We start from the raw sequence: 22,454 nt of genomic DNA, 5'->3' as shown, positions 1-22,454 counted from the left end.
GTATATTTCTCTTCACTTACTATAGTGTTAATGTACCATTTTGCAAAAATATATAAAAAATAAATAAAAGTTCCTGTCCTAGGTATATCAAATTGCACAAAAACTTAGGAAATATTTAATTCTGTCATTCATTCGTCTTCAGTTACTGCTTAATCCTGGTCAGGGTTGCAGTGGACCTGGAGCCTATCTGGGGAAGAGCAGCTAATCAATATACCTTGGATGGAACACCTTTAGAGAAACCAGAGAGTCCAGAGAACCTCAGGGAGAACATGCAAAACTCCAAATAGACAATAACCGGAGCTCAGGTTCGAACCGCAGAGCCTGGTGCTGTGACACACTAATACTACAGCAGCCACATACTAAATAATGAGTGTCAAATTATAATGCAGGCTACATAAAAAAACAAACACACACACAACCTAATTTGACATTCAAGTTTATGGCTGACTGTGTGTGCACTTTTTGATATGGTTAAAGATTTCTTTTCACATACATATAAACACCTGGCTTGTCTCGTATGGACTATGGCAGCAGTAGCAGAGAAGGCTTAAACAATACAACAGAGAAATGCAACACTCTTTCCAACATCAGCACTTTAGCCCTGAGGACGGCTTCTCTGCAAGTGCATGTGAAGTAGAAGGCTCAAAAGATCTGCTGTTCAAACAGGATCTTCTCAAAGCCTTGAGGAGGAGTGTGGTAGAAGTCGCTGAACTGGCAGTCTAAGATAGCACTGTCATCCACTGCAACACAGAGAATCAAATACAACTTCAGTTATAACCTGGGCAGTGGGAGGCTCAGTACCGTCAGAGAGCCATTGATGTGCCCTTGGGTAAAACAGCTTTAACATGTGTTTGCACTGTATCTTAAAAGGACATCACTTTGGATAAAAGTGTTTATGAATAACTAAAAGTACATTTCAATTGAACATTCTTCTGATCATTATTCCCTGTCTGGTATCTCCAAAATACACTCTGATTTAGCACATCAACTTCTATGCATGCTTTCAATGAATTTGATCCCTGAAACTTTTATGTCACTATTTTACCTGCTACTCTACATTAGCATTCTGTCCTCTCTGTACATCTTCTGCCACACTACAACTAGATATAGGAATGGGGTTTTGTCAATATGTTAGACTAGTTAAATAAAGAAAAAAAGGAAAATATATATATAACTGACCATAAACTACAGGGAACACAGTCCCTCGAATGCCTGAGGCTGGGCACTGCATGTTTTTCCCATTCAGATACAGGTTCAGTTCCACATGGTCATATGTTAATCCCTGAAAAACATGCAAACACGTACCATAACATCAGAATTAGTTTATAGAATCCTTGGGGAAACTTAAGCTGTGGTGTTTTCTACCATCAGCTTTAACACAACATTAAACAGCCAGTGACAAGCAATAAACACTACATTGCTAATTTAATGACTTCTTCATAAGGGTCTATTTACAGATATATCGTTTCCAAGCATGACAGGGATGGAGATCACGACTGTAAAATTTATTTCAGAGCATCCCTGAAAGTAAGCATCAAAGAAAAGATGGTTGTGCGAGAGAAAATGTGAAAGCAACTTGTAGCTCAGGAGAGGTGGGGTGCAAGTGCAAACACTTTAACCATAAACCTATTGTTACCAAATTCAAATATTTTTCATTTACTGTATTTAGAGAGCAACTCTGATATCTGTATTGATTTTTTTTAAAAATATTACTATAATTTATTTTTGCCTCTCATCTTATATATATATATATATATATATATATATATATATATATATATATATATATATATATATATATATATAAATAAATGTGTGTGTGTGATAGATACGTTGAATTTTGTTAAACAAAAATTGTTTATATACAAAAACTGTTTATATTGAAAATTGAGAATTATATGTGAAATCTGTAGGTATCCTTAATCATGGAAGCCTGTGCTTAAATACATGAAAACAAAATATTGATTATTTGATATATTGAAATACATTTAAACAAATACTGAATAATTGCTCAGCAGGTCTGATTTAAAAAAAAAAATAATTAAATAAACTTTGTCATCAAAGATTGCCAAAAATGGATATACTGTGTTTTGGAATGATACTTCAAATATGTACAGTGCACATTCCCCCCACTAAACAGACAAATTATGCTGTTGTAAAATTGCCATATTCTTACCACAATGTCTCCCTCCTGAGGCACACTGTTAGCTGGCAGGCAGTTCTTCTCTTCATTGTTGTGATATACAGATCCATCGTGCCTGAGCACCAAACTGTGACTGTCTTGACCCAAAGGTATCTGGTTTAGATTCACCTTCTGTGTGGCCACCCCGACTCCCCACACACCTACACAAGCAGCATCAAACAGCACTTTCAGTCCTAATTTGCACACTTTTGTAAATTTTACATGGCAAATGTTATACATGCATACAAGTATCCGATAAAAAATTTTACGGTGTAATTTTCCAGACTGCTTTTAACTGACCATTGCTGGGCACAATCAAGCAAACACACACTGATGGGCAACAATTGAACATAACAATAACAGCATCATAAAACTATTGCTGTACTGCACTCAATCGTGACCTAGCTTGGTCTTGACCTATTTTATTACTGCTACCTTTGCCCATGTTGCTTGTAATTCACACAATCATCTTGCTCAATTTTCAGACTATTTTGCTGTGTACATCCTCCTGATGTTCTTTATAATTAGCGTGTACTGTTGTAACTATAGTTTGTATAGATGGTGGGCAGCATATCAGAGATTGAAAAGTGAAGGTAAAATGTTTCTGAAGCCCCCCAGTGACTGATTACGGTGCACTTTTAACTCCACTCAACCCAACAGGAGTGAAAGTAGAGGCTAAATATAGCATTTAAAGATAAACCTCCAATTATTCTTTAAGCAGGTCTGTTCTGACAGTCTTACAAGTTTCCTCCACGTTCATAAGTGGAGTGGATAATACATTGATTGACAGCCAAAACCAACAATCACTCATTGCAGAGACACTTCTGGTAAACTGACAGCTTTACATACTGACCACAGCACGTGAAATATTTCCATCATTTGTCAGTACTCTAAAAGCCCATGAAAAGTTAAATGATTAACAGTGCAAGACGTTTAGAGAAAATTCCAGTTTCTGATTAGAAAACGTCAACAGTCCAGTTGTGGTAAACCTGTGCCTGTGAATTTTCTTGTAAGGTCGCAGTGATGAAGTACACAGAATAGCACAAAATACTTCTTTTACAAAGTCCTGGTATGGTATGGAATGGTAGTACAGTTTGATAAGATTCCTAATTCCCCACTAATTTTCTTCCATTTCTTTTTTTCATAGACAGATACTGTAGATGGATAGATAGATAGAAAGATAGAGTACCTGATTTCTTCTATTTTTATGTATGTCTCATAGTAAATAGTTTTAGATCTTCAAACGAAATACAACTTAAAACAAAGGCAACCTGAGTAACCACGCAATAGTTTATTTATTTATTTATTTATTTATTGAAGCAAAAAAAGTTATCTAACACCTATCACCAATGTGAAAAACGAATTGCCCCCTTAAACTTAAAATCTGGTTGGGCCACCTTTAGCAACAATAACTGCACCCAAATGCTTCTGATAACTGGAGATCAGTCTTTCACTTACTTCTAGGACTAGGACTTACTCCTAGGCTTTGGATCGTTGTCTTGCTGCATAATACAGTTGCGCTTAAATTTCAACTTATGGACTGAAGAGTGGACATTCTCCTTTCAGATTTTCTAGTAGAGAGCAGAATTAATTTTTCCCATAATTATTGCAAGTTGCAGAGGCCCTGAAGCAGGAAAGCATCCCCACACCATCATACTTCCACCACCATGCTTGACCATAGGTGTGATGTTCTTTTTGTGGAATTCTGTGTTTGGTTTACACTAGATGTAACAGGACCCCGTCTTCAAAACAGTTCCACTTTCGACTCATCAATCCACAGAACATTATCTCAAAAGGTTTGAGGATCATCAAAGGGTGTTTTCACAAAATTCAGATGAGCCTTAACGTTCTTCTGGCTTAGCAGTGGTTTTCACCTCACCACTCTTCCATAGATGCCATTTTTGCCCACTGTCTTTCTAAAAGTGGAGTCACGAACAGTGACCTTTACTGATGCAAGAGAGGCCTGTAGGTCCTTTGATGTTGTCCTTGGCTCTTTTGTGACTTCCTGGATGAGTCGTTGCTGTGATCTTGGAGGAATTTTGGAAGGTTGGACACTTCTGGGAAAGTTCACTACTGTGCCGAGTTTTTCCATTTGGAGATAATGGCTCTCACTGTGGTCCTTTGGAGTCCCAGAGCCTTTGAAATAGACTGATGTATTTCAATCACCTTCTTCCTCATCATTTCTGGAATTTCTTTCAATTTTAGCATAGTGTGTTAATGGATAAGACATTTTAACCAACTTCATGCTGTTGAAAAAGTTCTACTTAAGTGTTGATTTGATTGAACAGGGTTTGTAGTAATCAGGCCTGGTTGCTTGCATCTAGTCAAGCTGAACCCCATTATGAATGCAGTTTCATAAATTTGAGGAATTAGTAACTATGGGGGCAAACACATTTTCACACAGGTCCAGTTGGTATTGGATAACTTGTTTGCTTCAATATGTAACTATCATTTAAAAATGTATTTTGTGTTTACTCAGGTTGCCTTTGTTTTATTATATAGATCGATCAATTGATCGATCACTTTATTCATCCTAGAGTGAAATTCACATACAAGTCCATACAGGATTTCACGGATTGTTGCGGCCAAAAAATGCTTGATTTTACTGCGGGTTATTTCAATATTTCAACTTTTTTTTTAAGGAAAACTAATTGAATTGGGAAACTGTAATTGCTCAGTCTTTTACAGTAATGTTTGGTGGTAAATGAGACGTTTTAGCTGTAATCATGTTCGATGCATGTCAATCGAAGAGGGCTGAATGTGCGTCACGATGATGTCACATGATGTATCTTGGCCCAAATCTGCAGGAAATCTGCAGTAATTTTTAAGTAAATTCCTCAGAATATTGCAGAATTTCCTTGATTTTGCATTCGTTTCAGCAAGCAGCACAGACAGTTATGGAAAGAGAGAAAGTATATTAAAAGTAAATTAATATTATAAATGAAATAAAATATTAATAAATATATTTTAAAAGAATACAGTCTAACAGTGTGATGTAGTGAAGTCGGGTGTAAACATTGTAGATATAAGCAGCAGACTTGAGTGGAATTAAAGTGGCAGTGCAGTACAAACATCTAGGTCTAACGTGACGGGCAGTTTAGACAAGTTTGGAGCTCTATTTCTCATTAAAATGACACCTCAGGTGCTGCTACGGAGCTCATTATGTTTCAATCGATCATTTTTCCCAAGTCAGAGACTTTGTTTATTCAATGACATTTTTGGGAGAATTTATAAATGTATTTACGTACATTTTGTTTACAACATTACACCTCTGTTCATAGCATTTTTTTTATTATTTCGTTTTATACAGATAAAAAAATGCACATTGTTTTGCATTGTCTATGGTTCAGAAATAAAATAATGAAAAAAAAATGATGACTGAAAAGACTCCTTAACATTTTGTTTGAAATATTCCGAGAATCTAATTGAACTGAATCCTGACCGGAGTGTATAGTTACACCTCTATTCTTATCACTAACGCCATCTTGTGAAACGGTTTCATCCCAGTCACGGCTGTTGGTCCTAATGTCCCTGTTTACTCACCCGTGGATTGGACCTTGAACTCGAAGTAGCTCTTGTTCTGGTGGAGAGGGGCGTTGGCGAGGCATGCTCCGCTCCCACAGATCCGCCTCCCTCTCTTCACCACCACCACATCCGCGCCTGCAGGAGCAACACACACCGCGCTCACACATCACCACCACTCTGCTCCCCCTCTCTCTCTCGGTATGTATTTCATAACAACCACCACACAGGGAGCTGGATGCACCGTTTTGTGTGTATTGGCTTAGATTTACAGAAGGGTTGTTTAAGAAACACGGTTTATAAGGCTATGTCCAAACAGAGTAGCAGACAGTTGTTAGCAAGCTATGACTACTAGTTAAAGCAGGTAGAAAAGACATTTTAATAGAGGAGTTAAAGCAATAGTCACTTTCCTACTCCGTTATCACCCAAACACTTAAAGCGCAAGATGGCTACAGGAGCCCTGTCTACCAGAAGATCACGCTGTCTAATGATCACAGTATTGAAGCTAAATCGTTTATTATTTATTTTTATTCGTTATTATAGCCGGTAACCGGTTAATTGTTCGTACCCATGTGGTGCGTGTCGAGCTGAACGGTGGGCATTTCTTTAAGAGGTTTATGATCGGATCCTCCATCACCACAACAGTAGCCCAGACAGCATGTAAACATTGCGGCCATATCACCTTTAGCGTTACTGGAGAACAAACTAAACCCGGAAGTGTTATTAGGTGCGTCACGGAAGCCTTCAGGAATGAAAAAAAATTGGAGAATGTGTGTATGGAGCCGCTTGTGGCCGCAGCGCCGCACTGCCCTCTAGCGGCGCTCCGCGGTATCGACCGTCACAGTTCCCCTGCGGTTCGGCCAATCAGAGTAGCCATCCCCCCACCACCCTTCCGCTCCGAGAACGCGCGAGCTCTCACTGGCGGCATGGAAACAGGGGGAAGAAAAATAACGAGGTCAAAATATTTTCACACGTGACACTCCAACTATTGGACAGATATCGACGCCGCGCGGGCTCCTGTCACATGGCGCGATGGAGAGTGACGCGCGCTCGCGCTCAGCTGTTTGTAGAACAGGATGGCTATGTAGTTACCATGATGCAGCATTTGTAGAAATAAATAACCGAGATGATTACTCCGCAGGATTATGAACGCGCACCAGATGATTTATGTGCATTTAGGCGGATTAAAATTTAACACTGCGTATAGCACCGCACGTGTAGAAATGCTGATGAGGGAGCCCGGGGGTGAGTGGAGGATTATTTCTCACTTTGTGATGCTTTTGCATAGCAACAGCACAGCCCCCCCCCCCCCCCCCCCCCCCCCCGCCCCCCCCCCCCCCCCCGCCCCCCCGGGAACCAGAAAAGAAGGAATCCTCGGAGTTTAATGTTTAATGTTGGGGGGAATGTTATATTATTATAACATAATCTAGCTATTACTATAACTATCTCGAGCATCGAAATAAAACCTCTATATCTATACTGGTGTTATACATTTCTTCATGCAGTGAATGCAGGTTTAAACACTTCGGATTATTGTGTCTAGAACTGAAACGGTTAAAGTTTCCTCAGTTGGAAAGAGCAAAGTCTGCACAGCAACAAGCGCCACGATTACGTCGCATACTGCAGTAAAAGCAACACAGCTCAGTGTACCCGCGCGCGCGCTTCTCTGTTTTGGTTCAGTTGCTGACGTTTTCCTCCATAACAGTCATCAGTTGCTACCTTATCGACATCTCGCCCTCTCTCTCTCTCTCTCTGTCTGTCTGAGAGTCCTGAAACAAAATCCTGGGGAGACAATTTACAGGATGAGCGGGTTCTTGGATATTCCAAAGCGAAGTGTCAGGGCGCAGTGGACTTGTGACCGGAGAGAACAGCGTTCCTGTAGTCATTACGCGCTGTGCACGTAGTCCCGTCACTGACGATGATTAGTAGATGTAGTTCAGGAAGGAATAATTGATAAACCATGCACTCGACGTGAACCTTACTCAGCTGTTACATAGTTAAGTTCCTCAGTCTTTTTTTTCTTTCTTTCTCCAAGCCAGACATTCTGCATGGAGAAGCAACTTTAGAGACACAAGCAAATCATTTGTGGCATATGTTTGTTTGTTTTTATTAGCTGGAATTCAAAGCATATGTGATATGCCGTAGGTCAACTCTGAATCAGCTATCTGAGTACGATGCATATTAGTCACTAATGAGTGACATCGATTTGATCCGTTTTACACTCGCTGACCCGTTTTCATGTTGGTTTAATCTTTCATTGCAGTCCGCGATGGATCTGCTGGAGGAGGACCTGACATGCCCGATATGCTGCTGTCTCTTCGAGGACCCACGTGTGCTGCCGTGTTCACACAGTTTCTGCAGGAAGTGCCTGGAAGGCATCCTGGAGGATAACCGAAGCCCAGTGTGGAGACCTCCGTTCAAATGTCCGACGTGCCGAAAGGAGACCGTGCACAACGGCATTTCAAGCCTGCAAGTTAACTATTCCTTGCGCAGCATCGTGGAGAAGTACAACAAGATCCGTGCGAGCCCAAGAATGTCTCAGTGTCGCGCTCACAACGGGCAACCGCTGAACATCTTCTGTGCCACAGACCTGAAGCTCATTTGCGGCTTTTGCGCCACTACAGGAGAACACAAAGGACACAAGTTCTGCGCGTTAGAGGAGGCGTACGAGCGCGAGAAGCTCGCCTTCGAGGAGCTGTTTCGTGCCGTGGAGAGCTGGAAAGGCGCAGAGGTGCTCTCCTGCCTGGAAGCGCTCGAGGGGGCGAAGAAAAAAGCGCTGCAGATGGCCTCGCGAGACTTGGATCGGGTCTCTGAGTATTTCGACAAGCTGCTCCGCGCGCTCGAGCACAAGCGCAGCGAGATCCTCTCGGACTTTGAAACCCTAAAGCTCGCGGTCATGCAAACCTTCGACCCGGAGATCAACCAGCTCCGCTCGGCGCTCGAGGAACAACAGCGCGCACTGCGCCTCGCCGAGTCGGTTCGCTCGCTCTCCGACCCGCTCACCTTCTTGCAGTGCATGCAGGACTTCCGCGAGAAAGTGCGCGCCATTCGCGAGACGCCGCTTCCCACGCGCACGGACGTGGACGTTGGCGCGCTAGTGCCAAGCTTCGACGTGCACGAGTGGGACCGTGTGCGTCTGGGAGACGTGGACGCGCTGCGCGCTCCGCACGAGGGCAGCGCACTCCGGTCGCCGGCGGCTCGAATTGGCCTCTCGCGTCTTTCCCGGAGCCTGTGGAGTTTCGCCTTGCTGGTATGCGCGTGCCTGTGCGTACCGAACTTTCTCCCCTCAGACTGTTTTGCCGCGAGTCTCACCGCTAAAGCGGTGTCCGCGCTTGCTGGCGTCTCCGTGCCCGCTCCTGCAGAAATGCTGCGGTGGCTCGCACTTTGCTGGCAGGAGGTGGCGGGAGTGTGCGCGCTCCTCACCGACTTCTGCAGGAACTGCATTACTGAGCTCATCGACACCACGTCAGAGTTTATCAGCTGATTTTCACCCGGTGGACTTTTCTCATTTGTCGTCTGAGGCGCACATCTTTACGCTTATTACCACAGAATGTAATTTAAATACAAGCCTAAGTATTTCAGCTGCGTTTTTGTGTGCATTACTGAATTTGTAATTGCGGTGGTTTTTTTGTTGTTGTTGTTTGTTTGTTTGTTTGTTTGTTTTAAACCGCCATATGCACAGTCAGCTTGTGTTCTAATTAAAGTGGACCGTTTGGAAAGAAATACTAGCTATTTCAGTTAACTGAGACATGATTATGGATGGTAGTTTTAGATTCGGTTAAGGCTCAAACTAAGATACTGGTTAACAAATGACTTGCTTGGTTAGAATTAAGTAGCGCAATGTGTTTCCAAACCTGTTTCAAAGAATTAAAACCAGACGTTTCTCTCAATGAAAGTCACTGGGTTGTAACACGGGGATCCCCCACAGCCTCCTCCCCACCACACACCGCTCCAGCAGCATTAGCCCATATTATTTTTATTTTATTTTATTTATTTATTAGTGTTGTATTTTATATACATGTAAAATAAAAGAAGGAAACTCAAAGTGCATTGTAGCCATAGACAGATGAAGGACACAATCTATTTTTCGATTAAAAAAAAAAAAAACCTGCCTAAATAGGATGTACTGCTGTGGTGAGTCGAGAAAAACATTAAAGCCGAGTTTGGTATACTTTATGGGGATTATCACTTGTGTGAAAACCAATTGCTCAATTTCCTGTAGGTTTGGCTGCCGATTATAACACACACGTTGACAAAACGACCACGTTGATGCATGTAATCGTAAGAATTAAAATGTTTTTTGTCGTTGTTGTAGTTTTTTTTGTTTGTTTGTTTGTTTGCTTGTTTACTTTGAGGTATGGCTTTGTGGTCTGACTACTCCATTAAGCATATATTTGGGGTTGACCCCATACATCCGTTGGCACTTTAAATAAACGGTTGTGTATATGCCTACAACAAAATAGGGTGCTGTGGGAGAATCCTAATTTTTTTGTTTCTTCAAAACTGAAATCCGAAGTCAAATCCTCCAGTAAATAAGCGCCGTGACGTCACCACTCCCATCAGTTCACCGATCATGTCATGCACACGAAGTATAAATTTAGCCGACTGTTGCTAGGCAATTTCTGCATGAAAAGTGACATTAGTTGTGCCCCCACCTCAATAGCCTAGTTTATAAAAATAAATGTTACATAACGCCAGATGAATTGAAGACTGAATACCAGTGAATACCGTCACCCAGCTGTGTGAGGGAACACTTGGACAGCGCCATGAGAGCTTTTATTCCCCTTAAAAAAATAAAATAATAAAACCTTTAAAGACAAACAGAAACCTACATATAACGATTTACAAACCCCTGTCCTTCTCCTTCCTGATGATCAGGGTCTTACAGCATTTCGAGCTGACTGTGCATTATAAGGCGCTCACACTTCATATTTTCATCCCCTGCTGCATTTTCTAAGTCACATAATAACATACACAGAAATGACTTGATTCATATGCAAGACGGTTTTTAAAAATGTAGTAAATGAACACTGACAAAGTTTAATCAACTCTTTCAGTGATTATTTAGGTTCAGATGAATTCAGGGGCTGATTCACATAGGCTGTTTCGCGCCGATATTTTGCGCAGCGTGTCACTATTCAAAATAACTAATTATTAAGTTATAAAAGTATTAATATTTTTATTGTTTTTTTTTTTTTTTTTTAAAAAATCAAGATATTTTTAAAAACTGCTCCAGATTTAAGATCATGACTGATTACACACCTCATCGTGTCGTATGACAAAACGAAGAGTGCAATAAATAAATAAATAAATAAATTTTATATATATATATATATATATATATATATATATATATATATATATATATATATATATATATACACACATATACATATACATATACACACACACACACACAGCCTATTTTAAGTTTATTTTCCGCCTCATCACAGCAAGTGTGCAATCCGGTTAACAACTGAGCAATTAGTTAATCTATAATAAATCTGCCCTGATCTAAAACTCAAGAAGCTATGCTTCCATAACACATCACCGAGCAGTACAGTAAACATAGTCTATGTGAAAAATAGGCTACAGTCGGATTTTTTTTTTTTAAATAATAAATGTATAATTAAAATGTTTGATGTTCTAAACGAAGATTTAAATAGATATAATCTTGATGTTCATGCAGCACCCAGTAAATTGCTCAACTCTATACTAGGACACATGAAATCATTTAAAGCACAACACTCGGGCGATTGTATAAGCCTGTGTCAAAGGAGATTTAATGCGCGAAATACAGTGGATATGGGCAGTATAAAAAAATTAAAGTTTTTTATATTTAAAAAATGATTACAAGTTGGTACATGGTGGTTTGCTTGAGTTCATGCCAACCAGATATTTTTAAAAGCTGGGATTAATAATAATAATAATAATAATAATAATAATAATAATATGGGGATTATTTGCATTGCCGACTATTTTAGTGCATGTTTACTTTCAGTAAGCTATAGAACTGTATAACAGTTCAGTCTCTCTGAGACTTCACACGGACCACAGCTTTTTAAATATTACCGTTTCTTTTAGAATAAATAGCAAGACACAGAAATAATAATAATCAATAAGCACAAAGTAGAATAAATGAACGTTTTCTCAGGGTCTTGAAACAAGGGTGCAGGACTGTAGGACTAATCGATAACCTAATCGGATATTAAATAATAATAATAATAATAATAATAATATTTTCCACTACAGGACGAAACAGTGACCACAAACTGTCAAAAGATTAAAACTTTGAAAATGTGCACTTTTCCTATAATAACACGTCAGATACCGCCTGCGTTTCTATTGGCTGGCTTTTAAATTATGGATTGATAATTAGGCCTGTTTACTGACTCTATCTTGGCGCACTGGGAAATTATTTTCTGTATGTTTATTAAATTAATAAATGTTGTAAAGGCGGACAATTAATTCAGGACAATTTTAGATAACCATTTAAAAAAAGCAACACCAGCGCTGGTGTTTGCGCTGTTTGAAGGTTATATCGCTTTGTTTTCGTGATATTTGTGGGTTCAGTTTATTTATTTATTTCATATATACACAACTACTAAACCGCGTTTTTATCGCAGCGCGTTTCCCTTCACACATGAACACCTTGCTGTAGTTTTTATACGATTAAAAAAAGGAGAGATTTTGGGCGCATTTTGAAAGTAATTCACGGAAAGGCGTCTGGTGATTTATTTATTTAAACATCAATAATAAAATTAATAATAATAATAAAAAAGCCACCTCTCATTTGAGTGCCGTCTCCAGTTTGGTCTTTCACGCAGCTTCGTTCTCAAATATCATAGTAAGCTACATGAACTCGATTAAAAAGAAAGGGTGGGGGGGATCTAAATCAAACCACACTTCAGAGTAAGAACTTGTTGGCAACCCAGCTGAAAGTTCTGTTTAATCAGACACCAGTGAAACTTCCGGCTCGTAATATCCTAAAGCGTTCATACAGGAGAAATAAAAAGAAACCCCGCAGTGTGTGAAGTTGTGCTGAAACATGGCATGATGCACTGTTGCAATCTGATCATGTGACAAAACGAGACGTACTTAAAGCAATGCTTTGGGGAAAACACCAAAGAGGTTTTCAGGAAGCTTTTAATGGCGAAATATAAGCAAAATACATTACGCAACATAAACAAGATAAATAGAATTTTATAAACACACAAACAAATAAGGAATTTTGAAAATCACTTTTTTTCTCTCTCTCTCTCCTTCCCTCCATGTTTACCTTTGATCAGTGATCAGTGCTGAGCAAGGTGGATGGGCGACTGACGGAGTTCAGTAATCAGTGAGACAGCCAAAGCGACACTGCTAACACACTGCAGTCTGGACAAAGATCTCGCGCTGCTTGGTGACTTCTTGCTTCAGCAGCACGAGCATACTGGAGACATTTGTCTTGGTGTAACTCCAATATTTACATGCTGCTAAAGCAAGACAACACTCTCATACTCACACACACCCACACGTGTGGTGTATGTCCAAGGCACTGATGCTACAGCACAGCATGGCCTGCATCTCTGTATCACCACAAACCATTCTGTGCTGCTACACCACCACCTGAAGAACATCTCTCTCTCTCTCTATCACTCACTCTCTCTCTCTCTCACACACACACACACAGACGGAGAATCCCCAGTTCTAGTTAGCTCCCACCTCTTTGCTTCCCCACAGGACTCCAGCGCTCCATCTGAAACGCAGGAGAGAAAAATCCATGAATGAGTACGTAAGCATGCATCTCCAGCACCTGCATGCTAGCACACAGGATAAACAGCATATACATTTATATTAATATAAACTTTACTAGTGGAATTGCACATAATTAGGGTGTTCAGATGCATTCAAAATTATGCCCCTATTTTTGAATAAATGTAATTCTCACTGTGAACATACCACACTATATATATATATATATTGTCAGCATGCACAGTATTGATACTCTGCAAATATCATTGTAGTAACAGAGTAGTGTTAATATTTAAAAAATATTTTAACAGCATGCTGAACATAAATTGGACTTTTAGCTCTGCAGCAGCCTGTGAACGAACTCCTGTAGCATAAGGAGAATGGCTCAACACTGTTGAGGACCAGTAGGCAAGCATAACACGATCTTCGATAACCACCCCAGGCCGTGGCCGCTCAACCAGCCACAATGTGACCTTCAACAGCGATCCTTTACTGTTCCTATAGGCTGATCACTATGCCAGCATTGACTTTTTTCCCAACCACTAGATATCTATTACTGATAAGGGTTATCTGTGTAACAGTATAGCCAACCTGAAGTAATCCAACATTGTTGCACCAGCCAAGTTCCAACACAGCCTTATTAAATTTGGTGGGAAAAATACACTTGGCAATGTTGATGCACTCAGTCTAAAAGCAACAGAAAAGACGTAGCTAAATTAATTCCAGATCAATCCATTCGGTTGAACAAAATTGCATTGTATTGCAAAAATGCATTTTGCATTATGTGTGTATGGCTTTGGAGGCTGCACAGCGGGTAAAACAGCGCATCCCACAAATCTATGCTGCATCATGCATTTAACTGCACAATCACGGAAAAATTGAGAAACAGATGCATCAAACCACTACCTTATAATTCCACATTATAGTGCAGTTAAACCATGCAAAATGCTTCCAAGAATTGTTTCATGCTGGTTTCATTATATATGTTTTAAATACAGTCAAGATCAAACAAGCAGTTACACCAGAAAAGCAAGAAAGACTGCAAGTGCAATTAGGTGGTGGTGGTGGTGCTGTTGGGGTGGGGGGTGCTACAACAAGGCACTGTCCTTATGTCCTTACTCTAATATTCATTGCTGCTATTTATTATATTTTTCAAAATATTTCTCAATTCTACCATGTAATTAAACTAAAAAACTAAATTATATTATATTATGCATGGTTTTAAGTTCATTTCTAAGACATAATACACAGCAGTTCTGTTCATTTTAGTGAACAATAAATAAATAAATGTAAAAAATAATAATAAGTGATGTGGCCACCAAAACCACTCATTACTAGTTGTTGCTGGCCTGGTGAGCAGTTTATTGTAAATATGCATCCAAAGGCTTTTACTCCTCACTAATTCCTGCCTGCGTTGCTGGTTCAACAGAACAGTGATCCTTCAGTGCACCTCTGCGAAGTGTCAGGAAATTTTTTATATAATATGATGACTGATCTCTGTGTCTGTATACTAGCATTATTACTCTTCTGTAAAATATCAATTTTCAGCAATGACTTGAACATGAAATTTGCTTATGATGCAACACAAATTAGTCACCACTGTCACACTGTCAGTAAATCTGAACCACCAATCTAGAGATTTTATATGCAGTTTTTGATTACATAATACAAGTTAGAGAATTTAATCCAAACTAACAAGAAACAAAGTGTGTGTGTGTGTGTGTGTGTGCACCAGTGTTTATGTTGTCAGTTTTAGAGCCATACATAGTTAAGTTTGTAAGTACATAAAGGGTGTATGTGTGTAAGACACTATGGGTGCTCCACATGACAATAACCTGACTACAGTAAGAAAGTGTGTATGTGTGTGTGTGTGTGTACAAATTTAGGCTTTACAGTCACAACACAGTGCTTAATCCACATCAGCAAAAGCTCTTCTGTTAACAGCATTTGTATTATAAAGTAAAACCTCAGTACAGGAAAGGACATACTGCAAGGAAACCCTAATCATGATGTTATTTAAACAAAATAAGGACTTGATCAAGTTTCTGGTGTGGAGGTGCTCTTTCTCAACCCCTTACAAACAGCCTCAGCATCCTTAAATTTAATCTCATATCCTGTTTCCCATTTTCACAATTTATAGCACAACTTCACCCATAAATATTTCTAACAATGATAGTTAGGGAATTCCACCTAGCTGTGGTTTGAGCACAACCTCTACAACAGCACATGGACAATAAAATAAAATAAAAATAATAAAACATATGAAAAAGCCTGAAATATTCTGGCCAAAGTAATAATCTCTTATGGCTCTCTAATCACATTCACTTAAAATAATAATAATAATAAATCTGTAAGTCTGCAGTGCTTTCAGTCTCTTAATTAAATTTTTTCTACATCACTACAAAAGTGCAGTGAGGTGCAAGTCATGTTATAACAGTTTATCTTTTCTCTCTCTCTCTCTCTCTCACACACACACACACACACACCTTAATGTTAGCTGTGTTCTTAAAAAAGGTTCAGTACAAATATCACATATGTATAAATGCACATCATGAAATTGCCCCTATGCCATTTAACTATGTAGCATAAAATGTAGTGGTTACCATTAAAGCAGTGATCATCATTACGTGGTCCCATTAACAGGTGTTTACACATTTTATATTTTTTAAACTGGTTTGTATTATTGACAACGAAACTTCAACTCGGTACTACTGATAATAATGCTTACTGTGAGTGTGTCTGATTTAAACCAAGAGCTGCTCAAACAACCATGAAAAAAAGAAATAGAAAAAAGTCAAATATACAGTACTGTGCAAAAGGCACATGCAAAGAAATGCTGCACAGCAAAGATGCCTTCAAAAATAAAGAAATTAAAAGTTTCTACATAAAAAAATACTACAAAGCACAGAAATAAACAGTAATAAATTACACAAAGTCACTATTTAGTTTGACAACCCTTTGCTTTAAAAAAAAAAAAGTAGTCTCAGGTACACTTTCTACAGTTTTATAAGGAAATGAGCTGTAAGTGTTACTGAGCATCTTGCAGAACCAGCCACATCTCTTCTAGGAGATTTTGACTTTTGCACTTGCTTCTTATTTTTTCAGCAAAATCCAGCAGCTTTCATTATGTTTTTTTGTTTGAAATGTGTCTCTTACATAATATGCTGCTTTCTTTACTGACATACAAACATTTTAATTTTGTCCTAGAAAACTAATGTTTGGAAATCTAAGATATTTTTGTACTGACTTGATAATGTAGAAGTTATAAAAATAAAAATCTATAACAAAGTGTGTACTTGAAAAAAATAAAAAAGGGGTACCTAAGACTTATGCACAGTACTTTATACATGTTTTCTGTTATCCACACAATCCCCACATCAAGTCTTCTTATAGCATTAGGTTAATTGTGGCTGTCAAACAGAAAAATTATATATTATATATTTTTTATATATATATATATATATATATATATATATATATATATATATATATATATATATATATGTGTGTGTGTGTGTGTGTGTGTGTGTGTGTGTATGGAGAGAGAGAGATGACAATGTGACCTTCAGTGAAATGGGACATTTATACTTGTAGGTAGAGTAATTAAGAAATTTTATTTAAATTTTTTTAACCAATATAATACACTCAGCATGCTGCTTTATTAACCATTTTTAGACCACTTACAAGTTAAATGTAGGTTAATTAAAAAAAAAACTGCTCACTGGAATTCTGCAACATGAACCATGGACATTAATGGAACTTTGGTTTATATTATAACTTAATAATAGTAAATTGCATTAAACATATTAACATACACTTTGTGATTGTGTGTATATAATAACATGTGATGTATTTAGAAATGGCAGCACCCAAAAGCAAAGCTATATTGTAAGAGGAAATATAATTTTTTTAAATAAATAAAGCAGTTGCTAAGAAAAAAAAAAGAATCTTGTAGGTAAAATTACATGAAAATGTGACTTTTTATTTTATTTTTTTAGAGAGAGAGACGGGATGAATGTGTACACTGGTGTACCCTAATTTTTTAACCTTGCTTAACTTGTGTTCAGCTAAAGACCACATGACCTATGGTTCAAAGGGCATCACCCAGAACTTCCCCCTGTCAACACCCTATGACTGAAGCAAGCAAGCAAGCAAGCGCAAGCACACACACACACACACACACACACACACACACACGTACTGACAAGCCTGTAAATCTACCACAGTTACAAGTCACCCAGATTACCAAACAGCACATTTTCCAACCAAATAACCAACTGTTTACGACCTAAAAAAAACAGTCATTTAAAATAAATCATACTAACCATCTAATCCTTTACATTTATTTCAGTCCTGACACGTGTGTATGCAAACATGACAAACAAACGACATCTAGTAAGCTGAATGCTGACCATTTTTGCGGCAAGACAACAAACCTCTTAATCAAATATTTACTCTTAATAAAGTCAGGGCAAGAGCGACAGCAGGACAGACAGCACAACTGCAAAGCAGCCATGCATTTGAGAATAGCCAGATTCACACGCTCTTCAACTACACACACCCTACCTGTAACCTCTCTCTCTCTCTCTCTGTGTGACCCTTACACACAGTACTATTCCTGGATACCACTGAAGATACAATCCAAACATCAAACTGCATCTATCACCAAATATAAACCTTGCTGTGCATGCTCAACCCACACAAATACAAACACACCCAAAACTGCTAAATGTGTGTCCTGTGCAGCTTCCTTTTAGAGATGCTGAAACTGTGTAAATTGTTAACCATTAAAACAAGGTCCTTGTGGTGAACTATATAATAACACAAATTAGCCATTGCATAACAACCCATCTCGATCTAATTCACCCCTCTCTATTTCTTAGCATGCAAATTATTTAGCATGTTATTGCTGGTCTGTGAAAGTGGACTGAAGGTCCCTGGGGCTGGAATGAATTGGCAAATCCGACAATGGTGCATATTAGGCCTATGTGCTATTTTGAAACCTCTCTACAATCACCTAAATGGTCATTCCACCTCCATGTCGAGTATCTGTTTGAAACCCCAGCTGACCAGAGTGATAGAGGAACACAAGGTTGTGGCTAAACTCATACTTAGCCAAATAAATTAATAATTAATTAATTCATTAATAATAATAATAATACACCAAACTTATCACCAAATCCAACCAAACAGCAATAAATCCTCTGCTAAAACAATTTCGGTTTCCTCTTTGCTTCTCACCAGTGCACAAGACATAATTTCCTGCATATAGCCCACACAATGTTTTTTTTTTTTTTTTAAACTCAACAGCTTTTTTTTTTTTTTTTTTTTTTTATATCTGTGTGCACAATTAAACTCATCATCTGTACATCAGTGTCTCAAAAGTGTCTACACTTCATTGCAGGCTAGACTAAAATACACTTTTTTGCACTGGTGCAGCCTTAAAAAATAAATTAAATAATAGTAATTAAACCACATTCCCATAAACTTTAATTTCATAAATTAACATCAACCTTTATTTCACTGTCTAGCTATTCACTAACATTCACCTACCACATTTCCTCAAAACCTGCTCTAAATTAAAAAAAAGTGCATTCTGATTTTACTAAATTATCTGACATGCGTGCACTTGGCTTTAGTGTAAACTAACAATTAGTGTGAGTAGAAATGAAACTCAATAAAATGAATAAAATAAGGCATGACTTGTGGTTAAAACACATCTCACACAAATTATACAGCAGCCCTCAGTCAGAAGAGAGAACTCTCAGAAACTACATAGTGTAATCTGCACAGCAGGAGAAGTTGATAAGGTGCAAAACACAAATTAGATTAAATCTGGTACAAGTTAGGAAACATAATAAACCATTAAATTACGAGAATAAAGCTTTTTAAGTCAGCACTCTGAATATGGTGGACAAAAGGTCACAGCTTCTGTCCGATATTCATTTATAAACCCAGCACATGCACTGAATTTGTACTAATAGTTTTACCAAGTCATAACAAGATGTTTAGGGAAAGAAAAAAAAAAGTAAAACGTCATGTTACATTTGGGCAGAAAACAGAACTAACATATTGCTGACATGTAGATATAAATGTGTTGTTAAAACGTAGCAGGAGCACAAGAGTGAGAGAGAAAGAGAGAGAGAGTGTGTGTGTGTGTGTGTTTGCTGATTAAAAGGTAATGTTGTGAAAACGATAGATCTGGTTGTGGTTCACTTGAGGGGGTTTCCCTACGGTCCCAAATACCCACATGAGGAAGCCTGTACACTGCCAGCAAATAAAATGCTAAAATAAAATTAGCCTAAAACTCTCTCACACACACACACTAAATGAGTGGTCTAATGTGTAATGACTTACACACTCTTGCTGGTGATGTGTAAGCAGTAAAGCAGCTGGGTGCATAGGTCATACAATTCCAGTGTTATTGAGGTGGAGGGAAGAAAAAAACCCACAAATCTCATGAGTTGTGATGCTAAAACAAGTACACAAATACATAACCTGTAATGTACAGGGTTATTTGTAATATATTAAAAAAGCTACTACAGGGAATCGATTCTTGACATCTGCTCAATCATAATACATCCTGTTGTGGGAAGAGGGAAGCCAATCCTGAGAGGAAACTCAAAATATTTTCTAACTCAAGTTCCTTTTCTCAAAAGTACAAAGCACTAAGTAGGCTTCATTAGAGCCTCAGCTACATCCTAATGACAAACGCAGAAATTATCTTAGCCTAATAAAATGCCTGTTATTCTCTTAGCCTAATAATTTGAAGTCTGTTTTGTTTTTTCTGTTTATCCTTTGCTAGGGGGGAGGGGGGGGACACACGAACTGGACAGCCCTTGCCATCAGTTATGTGACGAGGTCAAAGTGTCACAGTAATGACCTTTCAGCTTTCTTAAGAGCCAAGCAAGCCAAATGACTACACTTAAACATAAAGCAAGGTTCCTCATAACTGTGATTTTTTTTTTAAGCCAGCTGAAATTAGCTTTCTATTAACAGCAGCTGGGGCCCCGAGGTGCACATGATGTGGGGGGAAATAAAACCTTATCCTTAATCTGAATGACCCTGTAGACAACACAACACGGAGTTTACACACTAATGTTCATATACATGTTTTTTTTTTCTTCTTTCCACAATTAGATCCAAGTGTGTTAGATCAAACAGGGTCTGTGACATTGATGTATAAATGTATACGACAGTGTAGCGTTTTTGGATTAAAAAAATTTTACTTTATTTTTTTCTTTGTAAACGTGTAATTAAATTCAACTGACTTCCAAGTGTGATGTTGCAATCGCGAGGTGAAGCAGATCCGCCACATCACGACGCGCCTCCGTTTCAAAGCCCCATCCAGCACTTCATCACGAGCTCACACACACACAACTAAATACCACGGCTTATTTGAGTCAGACGTAGTGCTGTAATTATTCATTCCCTACTAGCAAAGTAAGCAATTGAAACTATAATCAAGTTACTTACAGTTTCAGGAGGTGAGTCAGGTAGTGCAAAGCGTCTATTAACCTTGTGTGTATATATATATATATATATATATATATATATATATATATATATATATATATATATATATATATACACATACATACATACATATATATACATACAGTTATCTTATGGCGCGTAGTTCAGACTTTTTCAGTCGGTTAAAACCCCAAATCGCAAATACAAATGGCTTGTATAGTCATAAAGGATACACATCTTCCATCATCAGTGACGGTGGAAAAAAAAGTGTTTTATTTTTTTTTTTTAAACGTGTAATAGGAAATTATTATTTGGCATGAAAAACGGTTGGAAGAGTGTTGGAGAGACGTCCCGGCGGTGTTTCTCGGTGCTGATAGGCTGCGTCGGCTCCTCCACTTCTCCAATCCCGCTCAAACGGCGCGTTCAAAAAATGCCGAAAAACAACAAACCGTCACCAACAAACGGTCGCATCCGCTTCTTCATCGCCCGCCCTTATTTTCAGAATTTTTCCAGATTTTTCCAACACAATCCACTAATTTTTAAATAATTTTCCGTGAGAAATGGCTATTTCACCGCGGTCCAAGAACACTCCGATTCTCATAGGCGATGCTAGCAGGATTAGCTTCGCGAGCTAGCGTACTGTATCCTCTTGTCTCCAGTTCAGCTAACGGTACTTGCCCTCCAACTTGCTTTCTTCTTTGTCTCCATCACTCCTCCTCGGCCAGGCCCCATTTCCAAATTATTGTAGTTGGTTGTTGTTGTTTTTTTTAAATTTTCAAATACTTAAAAATAACCTAATTGACATTTAATCCGAATACGGGAGGGGGACCCCTCAAAGCCGCACCGCAGCAGCTGTTATTCCTACCGCTACTCACTCGAAAATGGCGCCGAAAGCTCCACTCTTCATTCAAATTTGCCGGAGCCACGCCCCCTCTCACGTTGTTGTATGACGTTACAGAGAGCGCGGCCTACGATTGGTCGAAAGAAATGCATCCTCAAACCAGCTATAGCAACCCACGGAGACAGCACAGAGGAGCCAACAGAGAGCAAATATCACAGTGCTGAAGTTTCACTTACAAAGCGAGGGGTATGGCATGCCAGTACAAGAACCATACTGAGATTAATTAATACGTCAATCACGTGCACGGTCTTTTGTGTCTTGGTTATTCGGGAGGCACATATAAATCGCATGTAATGTGACACAAGGACGTTTTCAGGCTGCTTAGTAAAAACTCAAAAGGGTTCCTGTCTCATGAAAGACACAATCTCCATGCAGTTAGCCGAAAATAATTTACTCGTGAGTTATTGTGAATATTAGTGTAGATAAAAACAATAAAAAATAAAATACAGCAAAAATTTATACAATTTATAAAATACAGTAAAATCAGGGCTGATTTCCGGTTATAGATGAAAGGCAGTTTTTAGAAGAAATGTTTACTGCCACCTAAGTCTTATTATGTGAGAAAGGTGATGTAGCACCGCTGTTCCAAGGATGTTGAAGTGGAGTCTGCGGCGCCGTGACAACAGCAGTGTGCGCGAG

At 38.6% G+C, this 22,454-nt stretch overlaps 2 protein-coding genes across 5 annotated transcripts; one reads left to right on the top strand and one right to left on the bottom strand.

The window, feature by feature from the left end:
* Positions 1-318: 318 nt before the first annotated feature.
* spryd7b (SPRY domain containing 7b) lies at positions 319-6,480 on the bottom strand. Its single transcript, XM_053626661.1, has 5 exons — positions 6,273-6,480; positions 5,726-5,842; positions 2,177-2,343; positions 1,180-1,282; positions 319-740 (listed from the first exon to the last, which is right to left on the bottom strand). The coding sequence occupies exons 1-5, from the start codon at positions 6,379-6,381 to the stop codon at positions 643-645; spliced, it is 594 nt and encodes a 197-aa protein (XP_053482636.1). The 5' UTR covers positions 6,382-6,480; the 3' UTR covers positions 319-642.
* Positions 6,481-6,812: 332 nt separating this feature from the next.
* On the top strand, positions 6,813-10,018 carry trim13 (tripartite motif containing 13). 4 transcript variants are annotated; one of them, XM_053626657.1, is made up of 2 exons: positions 6,813-6,949; positions 7,968-10,018. In XM_053626657.1, the coding sequence occupies exon 2, from the start codon at positions 7,974-7,976 to the stop codon at positions 9,186-9,188; it is 1,215 nt and encodes a 404-aa protein (XP_053482632.1). In that variant the 5' UTR covers positions 6,813-6,949; positions 7,968-7,973; the 3' UTR covers positions 9,189-10,018. The 4 variants fall into 4 exon arrangements, with proteins under 4 accessions (XP_053482632.1, XP_053482631.1, XP_053482630.1 ...); XM_053626656.1 differs by lacking the exon at positions 6,813-6,949 and adding an exon at positions 7,511-7,700; XM_053626655.1 differs by lacking the exon at positions 6,813-6,949 and adding an exon at positions 7,511-7,845.
* Positions 10,019-22,454: the final 12,436 nt, after the last annotated feature.

This window comes from Ictalurus furcatus, chromosome 6 (genome assembly GCF_023375685.1).
Source record: "Ictalurus furcatus strain D&B chromosome 6, Billie_1.0, whole genome shotgun sequence".
NCBI classification, from domain to species: domain Eukaryota; kingdom Metazoa; phylum Chordata; class Actinopteri; order Siluriformes; family Ictaluridae; genus Ictalurus; species Ictalurus furcatus.
Note: the sequence above shows the minus strand (reverse complement) of the source record. Positions and strands in the feature narration are given on the sequence as shown.

Coding starts and splice junctions, on each gene's coding strand:
- trim13 (XM_053626657.1), top strand. CDS start 7,974: ATGGATCTGCTGGAGGAGGACCTGACATGCCCGATATGCTGCTGTCTC.
- spryd7b (XM_053626661.1), bottom strand. CDS start 6,381: ATGGCCGCAATGTTTACATGCTGTCTGGGCTACTGTTGTGGTGATGGA. Junction 5,843..6,272: donor GCTCGACACGCACCACATGG/GTACGAACAATT, acceptor TTGCTCCTGCAG/GCGCGGATGTGGTGGTGGTG. Junction 741..1,179: donor TGTGTTCCCTGTAGTTTATG/GTCAGTTATATA, acceptor TCTGTGTTGCAG/TGGATGACAGTGCTATCTTA.